Consider the following 23,050-nt stretch of genomic DNA (forward strand, 5'->3'; position numbering starts at 1 on the left):
AGTAATAAATAATTTAATAAGTATAGGTTGTAGATATATTAAATTTCAATCGGCTTCTTGCTGTATTCTTTTATAACCTAGTGTTAAAACACTCCGTTCCCCACTTTCCGCCGAATTTTTCGAGGCGTTGCGTTTTGAGTTGCGGAACTCAACGCCGGATGTATAAAATTTGTATACAGTATATTCATTCAGTAGAAAACAATCACGTAAAAGCTTAATAATTTATTTCTATATATCAGTGCATTTTAAAATAAATTAGAGATTAAACATTTAAAACCTACAACTATATAATATAATAACGAATAAAACCTAACAAATAAATTTACACTACAATGCAGTAGCTACTATCTCGGAAATTGAATAAATCTTTTTCCATTAATGACAATAATTATAATGATAGTTAGTAATGACAATTAATGATATTGTATAATAATGATAGGTCTTAAGATTTTGACATAATTTCCTTCATCGCTAATTCAATTTTCAATTGTATACACGCAACTCGTTCTTGGAATATTTGATTGACCAAATTCAGTCGTTTTTGTTCCAACATGGTGTTTTCTTTCATTAACTTCTGCCTTAACTCTTGTTCTTCGACCGTATAATTTTCTTTTTGCTCTTTATTCTGTAAATTACCTTCTTGTTTGCTTTTTAAAGCAACATGACTCCTAAGTTTTACTATTTCAAATTGTTCCGAATTGATTTTGGCTTGAAGTAACGATTTTAATTGTAAATATTCAGCATTTTCTAATTGTAATCTCAGTACTTTTAGTTCTTTTTCAGTTAATTTAGGTTTTTCTTGTTCTAAATTAGAGGAAACTTCATTTTTTTCTTCTTGCGGTTTAAATTCAAAGTTATCTTCGAATTCGACGGGAAATGAATCTGGTACTGACATAGTATTAGTGTTAGGAGATTCTTTAGTTTCAAAGGCATCATTTTGTACAGTTTCCGCCTCCATTTGGATATTTTCGTTTGTTTGTGAGTCTTTTCTGACTGGTTCTGGTTTTTCTTCTTGTTTCTCATCTATGGAAGGTTGTTGTTGTATTGGAGCAGCATTGGGTTCAACAGATTTTTGTACTGCCCGAAGTTTTCTCTGAAAATTAATAGTTTTATTTTATATATGCAAAGCTTTCCTCTCATTTCCATCATATTCCTACATAAGCTTGTACGTAAATATTCAAAAATAACAATTTACAAGTAAAGTCGTAGAAGAAGTAAGTAAAATCGTAAATCTAAACAAAAATTATATGGACCAAAATTTTGAAATAAAGAGATTATTATTATATAATTATTATAAACCTTCAATTGTGTAACAATCCTTTGGGCCTCCCACAGCTGTTGGTCTCTGGCCGTAGTAATGAACCCGGCGTGCATCTCCGCGTGTATTTGGTTTAAAAGAGATTCTTGTTTCCTCAATTCTTCGCTTATTTCGTTCGCTGTTTCTGGAAAGTCCGCTGGAAGGGATTGAAGTGGTGGTACGTACCTAGAATAATTGGAAATGGTAGTTAAAAAAAATTATAAGTTATAGGACTAATACTTTATTTGAGACATTCGTGTATGTAACTTCGAAATTAACCGCCACGCTTTATTTACCACAGCGGAGGGAAAAAGAAAACCTTTATTTTCTAGTAGCATTCAAAAAAGTTAAGCCATTTCTGAGATTAGCATACAGAAACCTACAGACAAAAACTTAAAAAATATATATATGTTTTGGGTTCTATTTCCTTGACAAATGTCTCAATTAAGAATATAGATTTATACTGAAATATTAATTAAATTAAGATACTCACTTAGTAAGACGGACATCGGGAAACAGTTTCTCAGCTTTGGTGATGAAGTATGTGAGGAGATTCAGAGACATGTTGAGTGCGGGGCCCATCGCCGTTGCTATCGTTTGTATGTTAACGTGATTCACCTGAAAAAAAAAAGAATTATAATGTATTTTTTTTACATTTATAAAATCATATTGCACATTTAGTAACAATAGATATGTTTTTCAAAAAATGTAAATCCAAAAAAAAATGATCCAATGAGATCTTATGGCTTAGTGGTCAGAGCACTTGGATGCTTTACAAGAGGCGCGGGTTCTCATCGAGCTACATCGAAATTCTTATACGCTTGTTTATGTTGTTAGCATCTCTGTAGGGGAGATTTTTACAAATTTACGCTACCTAAAAATAATTACATCGAATTATCCTGCTGAGTTCCTATTTTTATACGTTTTCTGTACCGTAAATAAGTAATTTTGTTTTTTAAGTGTAAAATAACACTTTAAAAATGTTTAAAACACAACAAACCTGTTCATTAGCCACAACATAATCAAAATGCCTCACGAGCCACGCTAGCAACGTATAATTATTTTGTGGCAAGCGTGTTAACAGCGCCGCCATTGCTGAGTCCCGCTGCGGGTCGGCCATGGCCGTCACTGCTTCTATTTGGCCGTGGAGTTCTTGTGTTAGTATTGATTCTGGTAGTTCACTGTTAAAATACGAAATAAAATAAAATATAGGTCAGTGTTTGACTGTAAGCACGACGGCTGTAGTCTGGAATCGGGGAAATTTATTAATCAGCTTCGCGTAATATTCCCCAGACAACAGGATAAACAGAGAGAACCTAGTGTTAAGACACTCCGTTCCCCAATTTTGTTCCCGAATGTGTCGGGTGACGGAACCGAACGCCGCCCGTTGCCTCGATACCAGAGCGAAGAAAATGAAAATATACATTTTAAATAAATATTTAATTTCCTCGAGTGGGGAACGAACCCACAATCAGTTGATTTACATTAACATTTGTCACAGTGCCCCCTGCGCCGCGACTGGCCTCTAAAATATTATTATTACCTTATAAAACTTTTAAGCATCGCACAAGCTACCGGCACGTCCCAGTGATAGGGAAACGTCGGCCCTCGATCTGTAAACAGTTTGCGTAGTTGTTGCAGTTTTATCTTGTCGGGTTCAACACGATATATTTGATTCGATTTTAAACCGTGTGCCTGTAATGAAAAGATATATCAATAATGAGAATATTATTAAAAATGGTCTATGGTGGCGCAGTGGTTTAAATAATGGCTACAAGTGCAATGATTGAGGATTCAATCTTCACTTGAGGGAGTGATTATATTTAAAATTAGTTTCATGTGATTATATTAAGCGTAATATGACAAGGCGCGGCGTTGAGGTCCGCCATTCATAACGCCAATCACCAATGTCTCGAAATTCGGTTCTCTATGTCATAAGGTTCCCCAAGTGTATGCAGGAAAGAACTGAACGAAAAACCTGAAGATAAAATTAAAATATAGTAGAAACTGTTTTTAGCCAAAAGATTCGTAAATCTAAATAATGAGGCCACTCATAGTGCAGGGACATAAAGTGTGACTGTAAAAGCGACTGGTTGTGGGTTCGATCCCTACTCGAGGAAGTGAAATATTTAATATTTTCATTTCTTCTATCTGGTACGAGATAAAGCACGGCGTTGAATGCCGCCGCTCAACACGCAATTCGCCACGAGTGGCCTCTAAAGAAACGAAGTAATAAATTATTTAAAAACTCATCATTTAAAAGGACAGTTCAATATATCATATAGTGAAGAGTATCCATTGTTGTTGTAAGTCACGAGGTAAGGTAATTTCGGTAACAATACAAAATAAATAGGTATATGCCGTTAATATACGGTACTTGTATGTAAGTTTGTATGAAAATCGTTCATATACTCCTTTCATATCGAATGTAGGGTAATTTACCTATTAGTTATTTGCTTTTTGTATTTATGACATAGTGTAGTACTACATACTTTATTTTTTTCATATTAGCTTCAGAACATAATTTCAAGACATAGTCTCAGTGGTGGGACTCAACGCCTTTGTTTGTCTTTAAAATGTTATCTTCATAAACTATTTTCCCCAATTGAGGATTTCCCCATCGCGTTAATAGGAATATAAATTTAAATAAATATTTAATTTCTTCGAATGGGGATCGAATCCACAACCGATCGCATTTACACTATGTGCCCTTGCGCCGAGGCTGACGATTACAATTAAAAACTAAATAATTAAATATATACGACAATTTAATTCTAAATGGTACCTGTAAATAGTCGATACTGTCGCGAACGACCAGAGGGAGGCCGGTGTCGTCGTGGCATCTCGAACGCTCCACCGACTGCTGCAGTGGAACGCCGAATATGGGTAAAGCGACTGAAAAATAAAATATTTCGATTTATATTTTATATATTATATTATCGTAGTTTAATATAAAAAGCTGGGGTTATTTGTAATAAAAAAAATGTTTGTGTTCAAAATATGACGATGTCACATTAAAAAATTGGTGGAATCCTAACTAAAAGATTGATTGATTGATTTCTCGATATATGGCGTTTCGAGCGTGCCAGTTGAGCACAAACAAAAGTTGAGCACAACTAAAAGATCATGCTGCCTTTGGGAAGTGACTGACTGAACACGCGTACATCCTCTTATTCCTAGGAGTAAAAATATTTAAAAAAGTAAACATAAAATTATTCTCGTTTCCCTGGCATAGTTACTCCCACATACCTTCCAATAACGATTCTACGTAGCTTTCATTTTAATTGCTGTCAAACATAATAGGTAATACTGGCAGGTGTCAAAATATGAAATGACTATTTATGGGTGATGAACAGAACTCTTATAATGTATGAATAATTATATTTTTTTCCTATATACTACTTACAATTACCATTGTAAGTAATAAGTGGATGACATTTCTTACAGACAGGTGACGTTTAAAAATAGGTCAACTTACAGCTGATCTTGTTATTTCAAAACTAAGATATTATTTATTTATTATTGCAAATAAATTACAACTAAAAGACAATAAAAACTTTAGATAAAATTATATTGCCCTTTACGGCATGCAGTAAAACAAAGCCTTTTACATTAAAAATGTATAATGTAAATAATACATGAATATAAACAATAACATGTCTATCTGTTAGTCTATTATTTAAATTTAGATATATATTCTTAGTTGTTCTTTAAAACGCACAGAACTTCCCTAGTGAAAAAAAAACAATAGAATATTCATTACATTTAGTAGAGAATAAATTATTTATTTCTCTGCATATAGAAAAAAAAATGGTTCCTTTTTTATTTAACACAATCTTTTTATTCTATAACGAAATGTAACATCATTTAGCTATAAATGTCAAGTAAGACAGGCAGGCACTCAATACAAAAAGCCTTTCGGTTCCCAGGAGACTTCAGACGCGAGTACCTACTCTAATATAAGTACTTATAGGTAATGTAATTTCTTTATACATACTAAAACATATATGTGTTGTTCTAATATTATTTGTGTAGCTTTAAGCTGTATTCCGATTACAGCAGGGTATATATCTAGTGTTATGACACTCCGTTCCCGTCTCTTCGCCGATTCCTGGAAATATTGCGAGAACTCAACTCGACACCAAAGCGAAGAAATGAAAATATTAAATATTTAATATCCTAGAGTGCAAATCGAACCCACACCCTTATACCCTGCGCCACTACTAGTGTCAACAATATTTTATTAAGATAAAAAAATATTTAGATATTTCTTTTATCTCATATCACGAAATTGAATAAAACGCCATTCAACACTTAATAAAACAAAAATTAGCGTAATATTCTCTTAGATGAACCTGCATAAGTTATTTTTTTTTATTAAAAACTCACATCTCAAGGTTGCTTTAAATATATATTATAATTATGCATCTATAAATTAAAATACATATATCTTTCGCTATTATAACAATAATTTTTAAGCCACGGAATATAAGACGAAATAAAATTCATATTGTAATTGCCCTTTATAATAACAAAAACATGTTAAATATAGAAAAACATAAAAGAAAAACTTGGAATTCAACAAAAACATAAATAAAATGACTAAAGAATTATCACACTCACCGCCGATATCGAACCCGTTTAGAAATGGATTAGTTGAAAACATTTAAAAATATATAACTGTATAGGTATTGAAAAATAAAATTTTAAGACTTTAGAATGATAAAAAAAAAATTACCATCACAGGTTATAACGTTATCATTCACCTTGAGTCAGTGTTTTGTTATTAGCATAGATAATATTTTAACACTATCATTTAGCGTGGTTTGGTTAAAATATATATTTTTCGTATAGCAATTTCGATGTTTGCATCTACTACCTGTATATTTTAATTATATTTAAGGTTAAATGTTGCCCATATAGTGCAGTTGGCGTGTTTTGATAGTTGTAGATTTAATTATCGAAATTAATTTTTATCTTTGCTGTAACCCGCACATGCAGGGGGAACCTGGGAACTTAGTGTTATGATTTCTTAAACCATTAGGACACTTCCGTTGTCCATTTTACGCCAAGTTGCACGCTTGAGCTCTTGCACTACGACGGCCTCGACGAATTGTTTATTTTTGTTTTTATTATTGCAAATTTAATAAGAATTATCTTATCTTATCTTATCTATAAACAAAATTCCGGAATTCGGTGGAAAATGGAGAATAGAGTATCTTAACACTAGGTTCCCTCTGCCTACCCTGTTATACAGCGAAGTCAATAAGACAAAATGTGACATTATTTCCTGCCATTTTATATTATGTTCTTTTTGGGTGAAAAATAGTGAACACGAATATCTTTCACTAGGTTCTCTTGACCTATCAGCAATTTGATGATGATGGTCGAATATCTCGCCTCTAAATAACAAAAAATATGAAAAAGCCTCCGTATTGCAAAGTCAAGGTATATCTTGGTGAAACCAGACTTCGTGGTCAGATTACTTAAAAAAACGTTACCGAGTTTATTAAACCGTAGTACCTGTAAATGTTACGTAGAAGGATATAATGTAAAAATGCCTTTCCCCCTATAGCAATTTGACAAGATATACATGTCTCACTTTCTACCCAATTTTCGAGACATTGCAACTTAACAAACGAGACATTGTTTACCGGAGCTGTGAAATTATAATATTTTGTAAACATAATCCTTCCCCCGAATGAGGATTGAACCCACAACTCTACGGTTTACTAACAGACATTAGTAGACTAATAATTACAGAAAAGATTTAAGAAATATTAATGTTTAATGTAGAGTATTATACTAGAAAAAAATAAGCTGTTCCCGCAGTAAATTTGGGACGAGTTAAGCTTCCAAGCTTCGATAAGCTGCACATTGCAAAAGGAATTTGATGATCTAAGATACGATATACCTATTAGAAAATTATTTATAACATTAATAATTTTTATAAAAATATACATATAAAGGATTAACTAATTTTTTTTCTATCAATAATAAAAAAAGAAAGAATTAGATGTTTTATGAAAAAAAAACAATAATAATTTTTAATATATATAAAGTTCATAGTAACAGATAAATATTGTATTTTTTTAATATCGACAATATTGTAATTATAAGATTATATATAGGCCTCCTCCAAATTGTTACGCATATTATCTTCATATCAGATTACAGCGTGGACAACGTGTTTTATACAAAGAAAATACGACACCAGCTTGGCGACGCTGTAACGTTGTTAGAACGTCTCTGACTACAAAATTACAGGTTTAAGTCCTTTAAGATGAAACATACCGAAATTCTTTTCATAATTTATTCAATGAATTTTAAAATTAACTGATATTAAAGACCATTTCTTGTGAGAATCGAACTCACAACCAATCACGGGCCACGACTGGCCTCATATGTCTATGAAATAATTAATTATTTACATACACTAATTAGCATTATCGTAGTTAAGCTTCATGTCTCCTTAATAAGGGTTTAACCTAGAACACCTGTCATAATATGAGCAGACGCGAATTGAACTATATTCGAATGTTATATTATGTAACTTTATTTATAAACCGATTGTAATAAAGCTAAATATTAAATTAACCTCGCAGAGTCCAGCAGTGAAAACTGCATTTAAATCGGATAAGCCACTTCTAAGATTAGCGTAGACAAACGCATAGATAACAAACAAAAAATTAAAAAAATATTGTTTGGGTTATATTACATTGTTAAATGCCCCCAATATCATTTCATTTTCTCATATATCTTATATGTACAGACACCGATCAGTTACGCTTTTATTGTATACTATTATTATACTTAAAAAGCAAAAATTATATTAAACAAAAAAGTTTAAAAACATTAAACGTGTCAAATTACACACGGACGTGAAATCATTAAATTTTATTATTAAAGACGAAATAAAAAGACATACAAAATGAAATTTGAAATGTAAAAAAAAAGTTTAACTGGACAATGATATTTTTGTTGTGGATTCGAACCCCATACAAGGAGATAAACTAAATTAATTTTCCCGATCCGGTATGGTAAAACGCGGCGTTGAGTTTCGCCAGTCAACACCAACGTCTCTAATTTCGGCAGGTTCTATCTACTTTCCCTGCTATAATCATATAATTAATATATAATCATATAATTTAAAAAAAGCACTCACCTCCCAAAGTAAATATTTCTTCAAACGGAACACCCGACGTGACTGTCGACGGCACTTTCGTCAGTTTCTTGTCTTTCTTATCTTTATCTTTCTCTTTGACCTTCTCCTTTTCTTTTTCTTTTACCTTCTCCTTGTCTTTGTCTTTCACTTTTTCTTTTTTATCATCTTTTAATTTTTCTTTTGATTCGAGTTTAAATTTAGCTTTCTCTTCTTTCTCCTGTAAATAAATATAAACATATACGTATTTTAAACGGGAAGTCGCATTTATTATGAATCTATACTATAAATATAATTCAGTTTTTTACGAATCGATATGACTAGTAATGATTTTGTTTATTTTCTTTTATATATTATTTAAATCGTAAGTAGGCAGTATATGTAGGTAGGAATGGACCGTGCTCACACCAAAATAGACTCCCTAGAAAATTTACTAAAAAAATACCCTAAAAAAATACTTAATTCTTCTTCTTCTTAATTAATCAATTATATTGCGCCTACACAAAAAACACGTAAACACATAAGTTGCGGAAAGTAATTACCTACTTTAAACTATAGTGTCATTTATTTATTTAGTTGGTATCTACAATTCAATTAAGTTAAATTGTTGAAATAACTATTAATGTAAGAAAAACTATTTTATAGTGATACGGCTCATAAACAAAGATATATAATTTTTATTGTTCTTTATCAAAAGTTTGTGAGTTTCTAATTATTTAGTAAATAAAAGCAGTTTAAAATTTTACATACTTGCTACCGTCCCTATTGGGAATATCGAAGATTCTTACTATTTTTCTATTAATCATTAAAACATAGACGATTTATTCAAATCAATTTTACAGAAATTAATGATAATCTACTGAAATATGTTGTATGGGAACGGAGTGCCTTAACACTAGGTTCCTTCTGCCTACCCTGCTACGTGCGGGATACAGCGTGAAGTTGATACTGATATATATTAAATTTTTATTCAACTTTTTATAGCACTTTAAAAACAAATGACTCCAACAACCGATTCTCAAACGAGAGAACGACAATAAAATAATTGCACAAATATGCATACAAATAAATAACAGGCACATTTACTGACAACATAATAAAAAACACTATAGGTATATAACACTAAAAAAAATCACATTTAAATCGAAATCAATATTCAACACAAATAACGACAAAACGGAGAAAAGAAGGAGAGAAAGGAATAATTTTTACGCGTATTCGAACATAAATATTGGTTCACCTTAGTGAAAACGCTACGCAGGTGGTGCATGACGCGGCCCGAGCACTACTGAACTCGCTGACGACTCCGACAAGGTCGGCGCTACCTACTCAACATTATATGCATCACTGGGCCACAGTGTGTTTTGTAATCCTTCGATAATCATTATTTATGAATGTCGATGGAGAAATGATGGATGATAGGAGAAATCTGAAGGGACTGTAACGTCGGCATCATATTCGTAGGTGTCGAAATTTAATTGTTATAATTATTATTTTGCGCGTAAATGCGACAGGTTGTGGGTTCGATTCCCACACAAGGAAATGAAATATTTAATATTTTCATTTCTTCCCCCTGGCAACAAGGCAAAGTTCCGGCACTCAAGACGCAATGCGTTTAGATATTCGGCGGAGAGTGGGAAGCGGAAGTCTTAATTGGAGCGAAGTATCCTAACACAAGGTTCCCTCTGCCTACCCTGTTGTAAGCGGGATACAGCTATATCCCGCAATAGCTATAGCTTTACGTATGTCTCATTCTTTTGTAGAATAGGCGGAGAGCATAGGTCAAAACAATTTGTTCTGTTACAATTCAAAATACTATTTTTATTGAATATTGGGGGGCGAAATTGTCTTAGTTATTCTACTATATAACAAATACTTAATACTATGGAAAATAAAAAAAAATGGGTTAACATAAAAAAAAATGTACCCATTGAATTAGTTAAGTATTACCGAATAAGGTCATGGATGAGCAGATGTTAGAATAAAACCAACATTCTTTCTTTTATAACATCTATTTATAGATACCAGCTGATGCTGTCACTATTTTTATAAAAATTCATTATATGATACAAATATTTTTTTGAACAATGGTTTGAAGTTTCCATATCTTGACCTATATTCGCTAATTAGAAGTAGAAAAGCTTCCACATTTTCGACCTTCTGTTGGTGTTAAGTTTTGGTAATTGGTTTGCTGTAGTGGCGTGGTGTGGCAGTGTCTGATAGTATAAGCGATGGTTACAGGTTCCTGTGAGAACCTTATTTGAGGTAATAGTTACATTAAAATACTTTCCATTTCCAAAGTCTGACAAGATAAAGTGTGAAGCGCGATTTATCTGAGAATAAATATATGGTCATTCGGATACTATACTTATAAAATAAATTCATATAATTCAATTAATCTGCTGATAATCCTGACTACGGACAATTAGTAATATCGATATAAAAATGTATAATTTTTATTTTCTTATGCTCGTATGCAGAGAAAAATTTTGCTAAACTAAAGGACTAACTACAATATAAATGTAAGATTGTACATGTAAAGTACGGTCGAAGAGTCTTAGTCGCCTTGAAGTTAGGTTTTTTAATCTTATGTGCATTTTTCACTCGGTCACTCCTAAAATTAAATCTGCGCAGCCATATACAGTTCACTTTGGGGAGTGGGGGGGGGGGGGCAAGAATAATGGATGGTACTGTACCCTTAAAGACGAATTGAAGCTGCACCCATTGATTAAGTTATATTAGTTAGAGATTTAACGGCCATGCCATGACAATGAAATAAAAAAAAATAAAACACAACCTGTTGAAAGGTTAAATATTGGATTTGTTAGATTTAGATGAGACAAACTACCTAAATGACATCAAAGTCATTTAAAAACGTTTAGTTTCGCCTCGCTATGCACAAATTAGCAAACGGATTTGCCATTCATTAATTTGCAAGTCAAATGCAACTTGTTTTTGTTCTGCTTTTTGCCTCAATATTCTAAGGCAGAATAAAGTACCTGTATTATTTTATTTATTTTCATCATCACATATAAATCTGAGCTGAAGCTGTGCCATTGGAGAGGCCTATGCCCAGCAGTGGACGAGGACAGGCTGATCATGATGATGATGATGATATGAATCTATTTCGATTTTTTGTCTTATTTTACTTTATTTAACCAGACAAAGGTAACGAAAACATAATAAATATAAGCCAACGACAATACCCATGACGAGGACATCGATCCCACGTAAAAATATTTCATTTTAAGGATGATTGGTACTCTATTGAATGAAAGTTTTATATATAACTAGCGGACGTGCGCAGCTTCGCTTGCGTAATTAGGGGTGAATTCTAATAAACCACGAAACATGTGTTCAATGAAATATTTTTAAGAGTCTAAATTTCAAATTTTATAAAAATCGGTGGCGATTTAAAGATTTTTCCATACAAACTTTTAACCCCTTATTTGCACCCTTAGGGGGTGGATTCTAGAAAACCATGAAACACATGTTCAATTAAATACTTTTAAGAGTCTGAATTTCAAATGTTATAAAAATTGGTGCCGATTTAAAAAAAAATCTATACTAACTTTCAACCCCTTATTTGCCCCTTAGGCGGAGAATTCTAGAAATAATGAAACACATATTCAATTAAATACTTTTAAAAATCTAAATTTAAAAATCGGTACCGATTAATTTTTTTTTCCATACAAGCTTTGAACCCCTATTTCACCCCTTTAGGGTAAAAATTTTTCAAAATCCCTTAGTGGATGTCCAGATTACGAAAGTAAACATCTGTCCAAATTTCACGTTTCTACCATCAGCGATTTCGGCTGTCTTACCTCAGTCAGTGAGGACAAGTCCTTTTATATATATAGATTATTGTAGTTTAGATAGAGAAGACTGTACTTAGGAAACTTTATTTTTCGCTTTTTACCCAATTTCGAGACTTAAGTAACGCTCGGTTTTTTATACAAATATATGATTTCAATTTCGATATCTGGATGATTATCCAACTTAGGATTAGGTATTTTATAAGATGTATATTATTTCGTAGATCATATTTTTAGACTATATTCAAGTGTTTTAAGTTGATGCTTAAAGCAAAAAAATAAAAACAAATGTATGAGGAAACATTGTCTTCACGCCGAACGATAAATGAGTAAGTTAGAAAAAATCTATCAACATTAATTGCTTCTTAAATTATTTTTATATGAAAGTTGTTACAGCGTATAAAATAAATTAGATATCGAATATAAGCGCCAAGTTGATTTCTATAATAGTAATAGTCCATTAAAGAAATTTATTTACAATATAAAAAGATTCTTAGAAAAATACAAGGTCAATATATTTACTTAGTCTAGGTTTTGTCTAATATAGATATTATCGATAATTATAACTCAATATACTAAATAAAAATATGTTTTAAATTAAAATTAACCCACATTTGAAATAATAAAAACTAGCAGAAAATGGAGAATAAAGTATCTTAACACAAAGCTTCTTTTTTTGATTGCTAAAATAATATATGGCATACTACTCAGGTTCATGCTGTAGCCCAAGTGTTGACTGGAGAAACTCAACATCATATTTTGTCTTGTTACCATAGCGAGGAAAAGAAAATAATTTAATTGAATTGAAAATCGAACCCACAACCAAACAAGAGCGGCACAGACTGTCGTGTTTGCAATCAGTCTTACTTTTACATGCTTAATTATGTATAAAACTTAGATGTATATGTATAAAATAGAAAGTGATATTAATCATACCCGAATTTGACAGGATATGGGAAACAGGGTGTCTTAACATTAGGATTCCACTGCCAACCCTCTGCATGTACTGGATACAGTGTAATTTTTAGTGCATAGCTCCATTTAGTATCATTTTCTCTTGTCTACTGAAAATAAAAACTAAAATATATCATAAAAATTAGAACACTAACCTTATCTTTCTCTCGCAGTTTTTCCCTTTTTTCCTTTTCTTTCTTTTCTTTTTCCCTTTCCTTTTCTTTTTTCTTTTCCTTTTCACTCAATTCCTTTTGTTTAGCTGCATCATCTAAGACTTTCTCTTTATCCCTCGACTTCTCCCTTTTTTCTTTACTTTTTGTCGGAAATTTAAATGATTTTGTCTTCTTTGTTTTCGAAGGACTTCTGAGCAAAACACACTTTAGCATTTCATTTTATCTTAAAGTTTATTGTCAAAGCTTCATGCTATTACCCCACATATAGTAGGGTAAATATAGAGGGGATATTAAATACAAAAATTTTGCTTAGGTATTTTATTTTGTTTGAATAAGGACACTTAACCAAATGCCATAATAGTCTATATCACTTTATATTTTTTAAAGATATCAAAAAAGCTGTATAATAGCCATTGTGCTACATTGTATGTAACAGTAAAGACATTGATAGATGCTTGCAACTAAAACAAGATCTATTAATAATATAAGAGTTTCAATGTCTTTCTATCAAATATATACTATGGTATATGCTCGATTGCCTAAAACTCGGACAGTATCCGAGAGTGGTGTGGTTTTGAGACTCGCTATGTTACTATTTTTTTAATTTATTGCCATTGACTGATAATTCTCAGCTTCAAAGGCTTTTAATTAAAAGTAACATTTTTTTTTTTTAAATATTTCAATTGAAACTCACTTAGTGTCTGTATCTTCCTCGGGAGAACTTTCCCCTTCTAATGCAGCATATCCTCTGTCTTTTTTTGACTCCTTTTTTTCCTTCCTTCGTCCCAATAAATCTTTTTTGCTAGGTTTTTCATGTTCTCCACCATCACTAACTATAGAAAATTCAACGATTATTTATATTGTATTTCTATTTATAATATTGTAATATTAGAAATATGAAACAAATAATTGATTGTGTTGTTGTAGGTTCAAACATCACCAGGATTTGACTATAGAATTAAATAATAGGTTTGGTAAAGCAAAGTGTACTCATACTTTTTATTTTTAAGCAATACTTATAACTTAAATAATATAATATTTCCTGTTAACACATTTTTATTCAATGTATTTTTAGATTTTAATAAAAACATTGCAAATGAATTAAATTATTATTCAAAGCACTTACAGTCACTTTCATTGCTTTTACGTCCAGTTTCAGATGCATATAATCCTGGAAAATCTTTTTCTACATCTGGACTTTCAAAATCCATTATATATTTAAGTTTTAATAGGATTATATTGCTCAAAATATATTCACATACACATAATGACTAATAAATAATAATCTAAAATCTTTGATCCTTTGATTGATTTATTTACTCCCAATCTACAGTGTACAGATCACAAATACTATTTAATATTTTTATTTCGGTCAAATGTCAACAAAACTATCGAGAGCTAAGACAGATTATATATTGCATACACCCTTAAGATTTAATACATTTTTTATTATCTACAATCCGCGAGGTTTAAGCTGTGCTTTGCGAGCCATTGTTCAATATTCATATAAAGTGAGAGAGTAATGGTATTTGCATCATCCATGGCGCTTCCGTTACTTGGCTTAAATCAGCTTAAGTACTCTATGATTAATAATAGTTAATAATAGTCAGACTTACACTTCTTGTTCTGATAGCAACATCATATTTGATTCTTAATCTTTTGTTTTTGTATTTGATTTATTAAAAAGAAAGATAAAATTCGCACTACACCATAAATGAAAAATATAAGTGAACATGCAGTAAAAAAAATCAAGAACATAACGATGTTCTTGATAATATAACGGAGCGATTCATTATCAACTCTTATTTTTTTTATTGGACTTTTTATGACAAAATTTTGTAACAGTGGATTTTAGAGGCACTGAAATGCAACTCTTAGTTTACGCCTTGCGAACTATATCACAATTTAAGAGATTATAAAATATCATTTATCAAAATTGGCTTGGAAATTGGTATTGCTAAAGGTTTTATACCTTACTTTTATACATACTAAAAGTATAATTTTCGATTAGGGTGTAGCGAATAATGTAGAGTATTTAAATTTATAAAGCAATGAAAAACTTCGGGGTCAAGATCTATTATTTTGTAGCACAATAATTAAGCATTGTAATAATTTAGTCATCTACAGTTGTTAAACACGCGGTGGCATTATAACACATATGAATATCATATAAATATATGATACAAATACCATCCAGTATGCCGTATGTAAACTGTGTGTAATAAACTTTTTGTAATTCGTATGCATATGCCATTGCAACTTCTTTTGTGTTGTTTACGTGTCACTGTCATGTTTGAGTGACATATGGCTGTCACGAAAGTGGATATGTTGTGACGCGAGCGATGTGTACCTATTTTATTTCTAATGAAAGGAAAATTTTGGTCTGTAATTTCATTGATATATAGTGCATATCCAATAATTTGGTTTAAAACTAATGCAAAATAATTTATTCTCACCTGATAACACAAATTGATCAAATGTTTGTGAAGTATTCCTTGCAAAATTTTGTGAAACTACTATTATAAATGTCATGGTTCTCGGATCTCGCTGGCAAGGCTGAAAGCCTCCTCAACAACCTTGACGAACAGACAGGTGTAGTTTTACGTAATCACAATGGTGTAAAAGAAACCAAAAATGATTTTATCCTTCATCCTGATGGTGCATGGGGGCAAAAGAAAAAGACGACTCCTCGTAGCGTTAAGAAAAATAGTTCAATTTCCGAAACTAAGTCTAATGGCACAGCTGCAAACAAAACTCCACCCACGAGACAAGCCAGATCCATGACAAAACATTATGATAACATGAGAAATGGGGTGGAAAATGTCAGTAGACAAGCACCTTTGCGAAAACCCCCATACACAAGCAAAAATGGCCCTAAGACTTGTGTAAATAAAGACTATAATAACGAATCTATTAACCAATTTGGTTTAAGGCATAGAAGTAAGTATACACAATTGTAGCTGGTGTTCAGTTTCATATATTTTTAAATAAAATAATATATACCTTTTAGGATACAGCTTGCCATCAGACTTGGAATTTATAAATACTGAAAAATTAACATATAACATGCAAAACCTAGAAGTTGAAAATGCTATGTTGAAAAACGAACTTAATGTAGTAAACAGAGAAGTTTCAGAGTTGCTAGATAGATTACGCAAAACTGAAGATGGTGTGTATTTATATATCTATTTTAATTGTTTAAGTATTATAGATTAGTACTACTAGTATTTACATGTAAATTGTACAGATTCTACTCATATGTATATTTGTATTGTAAACTAAACCTATTATTTCATGGTTTAAATAATAATATTCTTGAATAGAAAATTATATTTTTTTATCTGTTTTATTTCTTTACATTGCTTTTACAATTTTTTTAAATATATTATTATATACTGCAGCTCAATGTGGGCCTATTTGAAACCTTTCATTGGAAGAATTTAATGTATTTATTGATAAGAAAGTAATCTTCGAATCAATGTATTTTGTAATTGCACATTTCTGTATAAATTATAGAGTGACTCTCGTAAATATAATAACAAAGCTATTTAAATTTTTTTCAGAACTCAAGACTACTAAAATTAAACTAGAAAGTAGTGAAAAATTGAATGACTTGTTAAATAAAGAAAAAAAATCGTTGGCAACACAATTGCTGTCAAAAATCAATATAATGGATGTGGACAGTGTTGAAATTAATAAATATAAAGCACAAAACAATGAACTAGAGTCCACCATTTCCATACTTAATGATACAAATAAGAAATTAGATGAGAGGTAAGCTGTTTATAATTTTTTTATATACTGGTTGTGAGTTTGATGGGATTCAGGAAAATTCATTAATTACATTTCTTGTTTCTCGCATGGATATTATTAAACTGAAATATTTTTGTAGCAAAATGAACTACAGATTTTTGTATCTGCATATTATTGCACAATTATTATAAATGACATGTGCATTGTATATTTAGCACTACAAATGTATACATAAAAAATAATAGAATCTTCAAAAATATTGTTTATATAATACATAAAAAAAACCTAAGAGCCATTTAAATTATTCCAGAGTAAAACAATTAACAGAGGAACTGAGCTTTAAAAATACTGTACATATAAAATTAGAGAATGAATTGCGACACGCACAAACAACAATAAGTGAACAGCAGATAAACTTAGAGAAAACAGTAGCCGAGTGCCATAGATTGGAAAAAGACTGGGAGGGATACAAATTAAGAGTAAAAACTATGCTATATGCCAAAGACAATCAGATACAATCGATGAAAGATGGTGCTAATATACCTGAAGATAATAAATTGTTGTTGGAACAAATTGAAAGTTTAAAGTAAGTATTATTTTTTTTATTTTCTTTTAGCTTCAGGCTGCATCTCCCATATAATATTATATTTAGAACTCATATTATATTAATACTATAGTATATAAGTGCCTGAGCGAACTCTCACCACAGGTGTATTGGATAAAAATGAAACTACTAATATGATATATTACAACCCATAGCTTTCCTTAATAAATTGATCATTAAACTTAAAAATATTTTTTCAATTTGCCCTAGTTGCTCCTGATATGACCATTTGTTTGAAAAATATTCAATATAATTGTTTTGTTGACATATTTAAATTAATAATAATAATATGTATGTATGTATTTGTATATAGGAATGAAAAAGAGAGTCTATCTTATGCCGTAACTCAAATACAAAATGCATATGAAGAAATGAAACGTAACATAACCCAGTTGGAACAGCAACACATTGCTTCTGAACGTGTGGTCACAGCTTTAAGAGATACGTTAAAGGAAGAAAGACTTGCAAGAAATAGGGCAGAGGGAAATTGTGCTCATTTGAGAAAGGTATTTATTTCAATTTTTTTTGTGTAAACTGACTTACGTACTTGAGGCCAGTTGGAGCACAAAGTGTGACTGTAATACTAACTGGTTGTGTGTTCGATCCCTATTCGAGGAGATGACATATTTATCTAAATTTATATTTCCATTTTTTCGTTCCCGTATCGAGTTAAAGCGCGGCGTTGAGATCCGCCACTCAACACGCAATGCCTCCAGAATTTGACGGAAAGTGGCGAACGGAGTCTTAAGATTAGGTTACCTCTGTCTACCCTGCTGTGTGCGGGATACAGCGTGAAGCTGATTTTAACTAACTACTAACTTAACATATCTTAACTTAGTGTTTAGATATGTCCCCACTTTGTATAAGACAAAACCAGTGTGACAAATCTATACTAATATAATAAAGCGGAAGAGTTTGTTTGTTTGTTTGTTTGTTTGAACGCTAAGATCTCTGGATCTACTGGTCCGATTTACATTGTTTTTGTTTTGTATGAAAGCTGCATTCTTCAGAAGTGCTATAGGCTATATAATATTACATTACACATATAAACTATTATATTTTAAAGTACTTTCTAATTTGACATGCAATTTATTCTGCCATGTTAATAACAACCGTCGCGTCGCTACGCAACCGTTACCGCGACATTTTGATATTCATCCTTATGAAAATAAATATAATAGTCACTTTTAGCATTTTATCTAGATTGAAATTATAGTTTACTGTATAACATTCTAATAAATAATTAAGGAGATGTCACTGATTCCAAATGACCTAGCCTTCGGGCGGCATAGTATGAGTACCTATGACCGACGCGAACGGGCAGATGAAGTTGATGGTTTTATAAATTTTCATACATTTTCGAACTTTATTTGCTGTTATATTTAAAATACACTTTGGTTCTCTTCTTATTTTATGTGATATTGCTGGCAAAAAGTATCCTTTTAGGTACGGGTTCTAGGTATTTTTTCTAATATTAAGAATATTCTTTAGTTACTTTTACTTCTTATGTTGGTTTTCAATTTCTCAGATATTTTTTCTAATAATATGTCTCTACTTATTATTCTTTTTGATTATTTAAGCTTATATTTTCTGACTAATTCTATTGAAAACTGAAAATAATATATTTAATAAATATTCTTATAGTTTAAGCAGGCGTATCCGCGTCCGGGTCCACTAGTAAAAAATACAGCTAGACGTTATCTAAAATTGTTATTTTATATCTTTTCATAATGTTTTTCAGGAAATACAAAAATTACAATTAGATACACACCAAACAATAATGAATCTACGAACATCTTTACAAGATAAAGAGGATGAACTTAATAGTTTAAGAGATACGACGTCTAGTGCACACACAGGCGCTTTAAATGTCGCCGACTATGAAATAAAAGATGTTGATAACGAAAAAATTGATTATCTAACACAAATGTTAATGCAAAAACAAGAGAAGATAGATAATTTGTTGGCCGATAATAATATTTTGAGAATACAGTTAGATAAATTGCAGGTGATTTTTTTAAAATTTAGTTGATACTAGTCATTTTTTTTGTTCTTTCTTCTTATTTTAACAGTTATTGGATTGTATATAAATACGTTGATTTACGCTGTTTTGCTGTAGTTGTACGAAAAAATAAAGATTTTTTTGTTTATATAAAATTCTAATTGTGGAAATAACTTTTGAAATATTTTACATATATTTTATATAAAATAAACTTTTTGGTAGCTCCATTTTTATCTATCTATCAATTTAATCAATATAAAAAAGTGTTAAATCACTATTGTGACCTTATGTCCACGGATTGTCCATTCCCCACACAATTATCGAGATATTGTGTGTTTAATGGCGGAAATCCACGCCACACCTTGTTACCTGAACGAAGAAATGTAAATAATTCCCTCTCTAGTGTAAAATCGAACCCACGCCGTTGTGCCATATTGGTCATTTATATAATATCTATTAATTTTTCAGTCCAAACATAGATCCGAAATAGCATCGCTCCAATCAAAGATCAATCACAGTATAGTCCACTTACAAGATGATAATAATCGAAGGACTAAAAGCTATACTTCGTCCCCATTTTCAGCCTTGTCCCTACGAATTGGTGTTATTATAAAGAGATTCCCTATATTTAGGATACTTATTTTGGCCTATATGGTAAGATTTTGTTTTGTTTTCTTATTCACATGTATCCCACGCACAGCAGGGTAGGCAGGCAACCTAGTGTTAAGACACTCTGTTCCCAACTTTTCACCGAATTTTGGAGGTATTGCGTGTTAAGTGGCGGAACTCAACGCCGCACTTTGCCTCGACACCAGAGCGAAGAAATGGAAATATAAATTTAAATAAATATTTCATTTCCTCAAATGGTGATTGAACCCACAACCAGTCGATTTTAAAGTCACACTTCGTGCGCCTGCACCATGACTGGCCTCTAGTATAACAAATTTATATTAGACTTTTAATAGAAAATTTCCTTATTTCTACAGATTGGTCTACATTTTTGGGTATTAACAGTACTATTTACAAGTACACCCGAAGATTATATACCGAGGCCAAGGAAAATATAGAAAAAATGAAAAATATATATATAATTTAACACACAGTACCTTAATAAAAAGTTATAATAAATAAACATTACAGTTTTAATATGTATAGTGTTATTGAATTGCAATTTTAAATATGTATATATATCTTCATATTAAATAACCTTAAGTGAGGTTACTAAAATTATTGTAATATTCTGGCCATCAATACAGCTTTATCAATTTTAATTTTTTTAGACTTGTGTTTATTTTACCAATAAGGGTATTAAATATGTCTTTATTTGATAAAAACTTGATAAACATTTGTTATTCTCTTTCATTTCTTTAGTTTATATTGGTTTCATATTGTATATAGTTTTGATACCATGGGTGTAACTAAAGAAATTTTCGCACAGATAAAAAAATAATAATAATAGTTATATTATGAAAATGAAAAACAACATGAGAATATTTATATTTTGTCATCGTCATCCATTATTACTAATTATATAAAATATATAATATTATTATTTATATTCATATCTTATCATTCTTTGAGGTAAAGTGGTTTTCCTTTTTATTTTTAACTGTATTCCAATATAAATAATAACATTAATAAAATTGTATATGACAATATTCCAGATGGCTCAAAACTTTGATATTTTTTTACATTCCAAAAGTATTTTTTTTGACATGTTTTAACTTTTATTTTGTGTTTTTATATTCTGAAGTCCGATTGAATTAATATATAAAACTTGTTGGCTTTATTGAACAAAAAAGAAACATAATATTCTTGTGTTACGTTTATTAAAAATATTGACTAAAAAAACATGGAATTCGAATATATAAATAACGCATATTAAATAAATGATAAACATAAATAAAATAGTTCCCTACATAAATAACGTTGATATACTTCAATATTCATGCAGCTTGCTAGTCCCACTTGGGAAAATATTAATCTAAATGCTTCCCCAACATTAAATTACTTTTATTATACAATAAAGCATTACATTTTCAAATATAAATTAACAACAATAAAGATATTATATAGCTAATATATAATATCTTCACTGTGGTGTGGAGACAATACCCCGTGGTATTGTCTCCACACCACAGTGAGTTGAGTTCTGCCGTTCAAACATAATGCCTCCAGAATTTGATAAGTAGGGAACAGACTGGCGTCTGGACGGACAGTGTCCTTAACACTAGTCTCCCAAGTTCCCTTTACCTAGCCAGATATGCGCGGGATGCAGCGTAAACTTAAACAAAAAAAAATTAAAAATATTGGGAACGACGGGAAAACTGTCCAGGCCGTCGGGGGCTCCAGGTTGAACCTCCTAATAAAACGTGGCATCTCAAATAAAAGGATCTGCATCCAGTTCTTGATCCGATAACTTTTTAAGATGTTATATACTTATTGTTATACAATAATTCTTTCTCTATCCATCACCTCACCTCATTCTTCATTCACCTCATTCATCTGTAAATAAACTTTATAAACAATTTTTGATGAAAAATTATATTTCCCACATAAATGTTTACTTATATTGTATACTTATATGATAACATAGTATTTAAATATATTATGGGTCAACGCACTTATCTTTGTTTTTCCCATGAATCTCTCGTATAATTTACATTTCGTTCACACATGCCAGTTATATTTTTTATTAAATCTTATATGAACTACGACAAAAAAAAGTTATTTTATTATAAATATGAATAAAATTTATGAAGCATTTAAGTTTTTTTTTATTTACTTTCCTTAAAGTGAAATTATAAATAATGTTTGGACTAAGTGTATGTGAAAATAAAATTATTTTATTCTCATGCACAGGGGCGGCGTAACCTATAAGTGCAGGGTGCGCACTGAGACTCTGAGACGACGGAGAGATGTGCTACAGACATAAAAACAGTGTTCTCGCTAGTTTACAAATATCGCGTCTAGCAGCTTTATATAAATTAAGTCACTAATAAAATAATCCTTGTTTTCCAATGTTGTCTTAAAGTTACGTATGATTTGGCACATTTATTTTTAAACTAGATATGTATATATTCTTAGTATATTCCGATAGGATTTTTTTTAATTTAGAGAATAATAAATGTGAGTAACTGGAAACGTACGTTTACTTTTAACATGTAAGTAAATTCCACATGTGCGATTAACAAGAAATGAACTAAGTGTGAGTCATTCTCATTTGCTTCAATAAATATAACTTCGTTACAGATAAAAATAAATTCCATATTTATAAATAGAGGCTGTCC

The 23,050-nt window shown here is 30.9% G+C and overlaps 2 protein-coding genes across 4 annotated transcripts; one reads left to right on the forward strand and one right to left on the reverse strand.

Moving 5' to 3' along the window:
- Positions 1-209: 209 nt before the first annotated feature.
- On the reverse strand, positions 210-14,902 carry Rlip (Ral interacting protein). Of its 3 annotated transcripts, none has more exons than XM_085190401.1 (10): positions 14,528-14,902; positions 14,096-14,234; positions 13,384-13,588; positions 8,463-8,679; positions 4,083-4,192; positions 2,841-2,992; positions 2,298-2,478; positions 1,791-1,915; positions 1,300-1,483; positions 210-1,093 (listed from the first exon to the last, which is right to left on the reverse strand). In XM_085190401.1, the coding sequence occupies exons 1-10, from the start codon at positions 14,610-14,612 to the stop codon at positions 443-445; spliced, it is 2,049 nt and encodes a 682-aa protein (XP_085046527.1). In that variant the 5' UTR covers positions 14,613-14,902; the 3' UTR covers positions 210-442. The 3 variants fall into 3 exon arrangements, with proteins under 3 accessions (XP_085046527.1, XP_085046526.1, XP_085046528.1); XM_085190400.1 differs by having other exon boundaries at positions 13,384-13,591; positions 14,528-14,901; XM_085190402.1 differs by lacking the exons at positions 13,384-13,588; positions 14,096-14,234; positions 14,528-14,902 and adding an exon at positions 9,700-9,825.
- A 794-nt stretch (positions 14,903-15,696) lies between these two features.
- On the forward strand, positions 15,697-22,529 carry LOC146536224 (golgin subfamily A member 5-like). The gene is made up of 8 exons (XM_085190403.1): positions 15,697-16,341; positions 16,412-16,570; positions 16,965-17,175; positions 17,465-17,740; positions 18,072-18,264; positions 19,500-19,766; positions 20,229-20,414; positions 20,747-22,529. Exons 1-8 carry the CDS (start codon positions 15,927-15,929, stop codon positions 20,825-20,827), a joined length of 1,788 nt encoding a protein of 595 aa, XP_085046529.1. The 5' UTR covers positions 15,697-15,926; the 3' UTR covers positions 20,828-22,529.
- Positions 22,530-23,050: the final 521 nt, after the last annotated feature.

Source organism: Heliconius melpomene, chromosome 9 (genome assembly GCF_056956725.1).
Source record: "Heliconius melpomene rosina isolate 202511_hmr_F chromosome 9, ASM5695672v1, whole genome shotgun sequence".
Lineage (NCBI taxonomy): Eukaryota > Metazoa > Arthropoda > Insecta > Lepidoptera > Nymphalidae > Heliconius > Heliconius melpomene.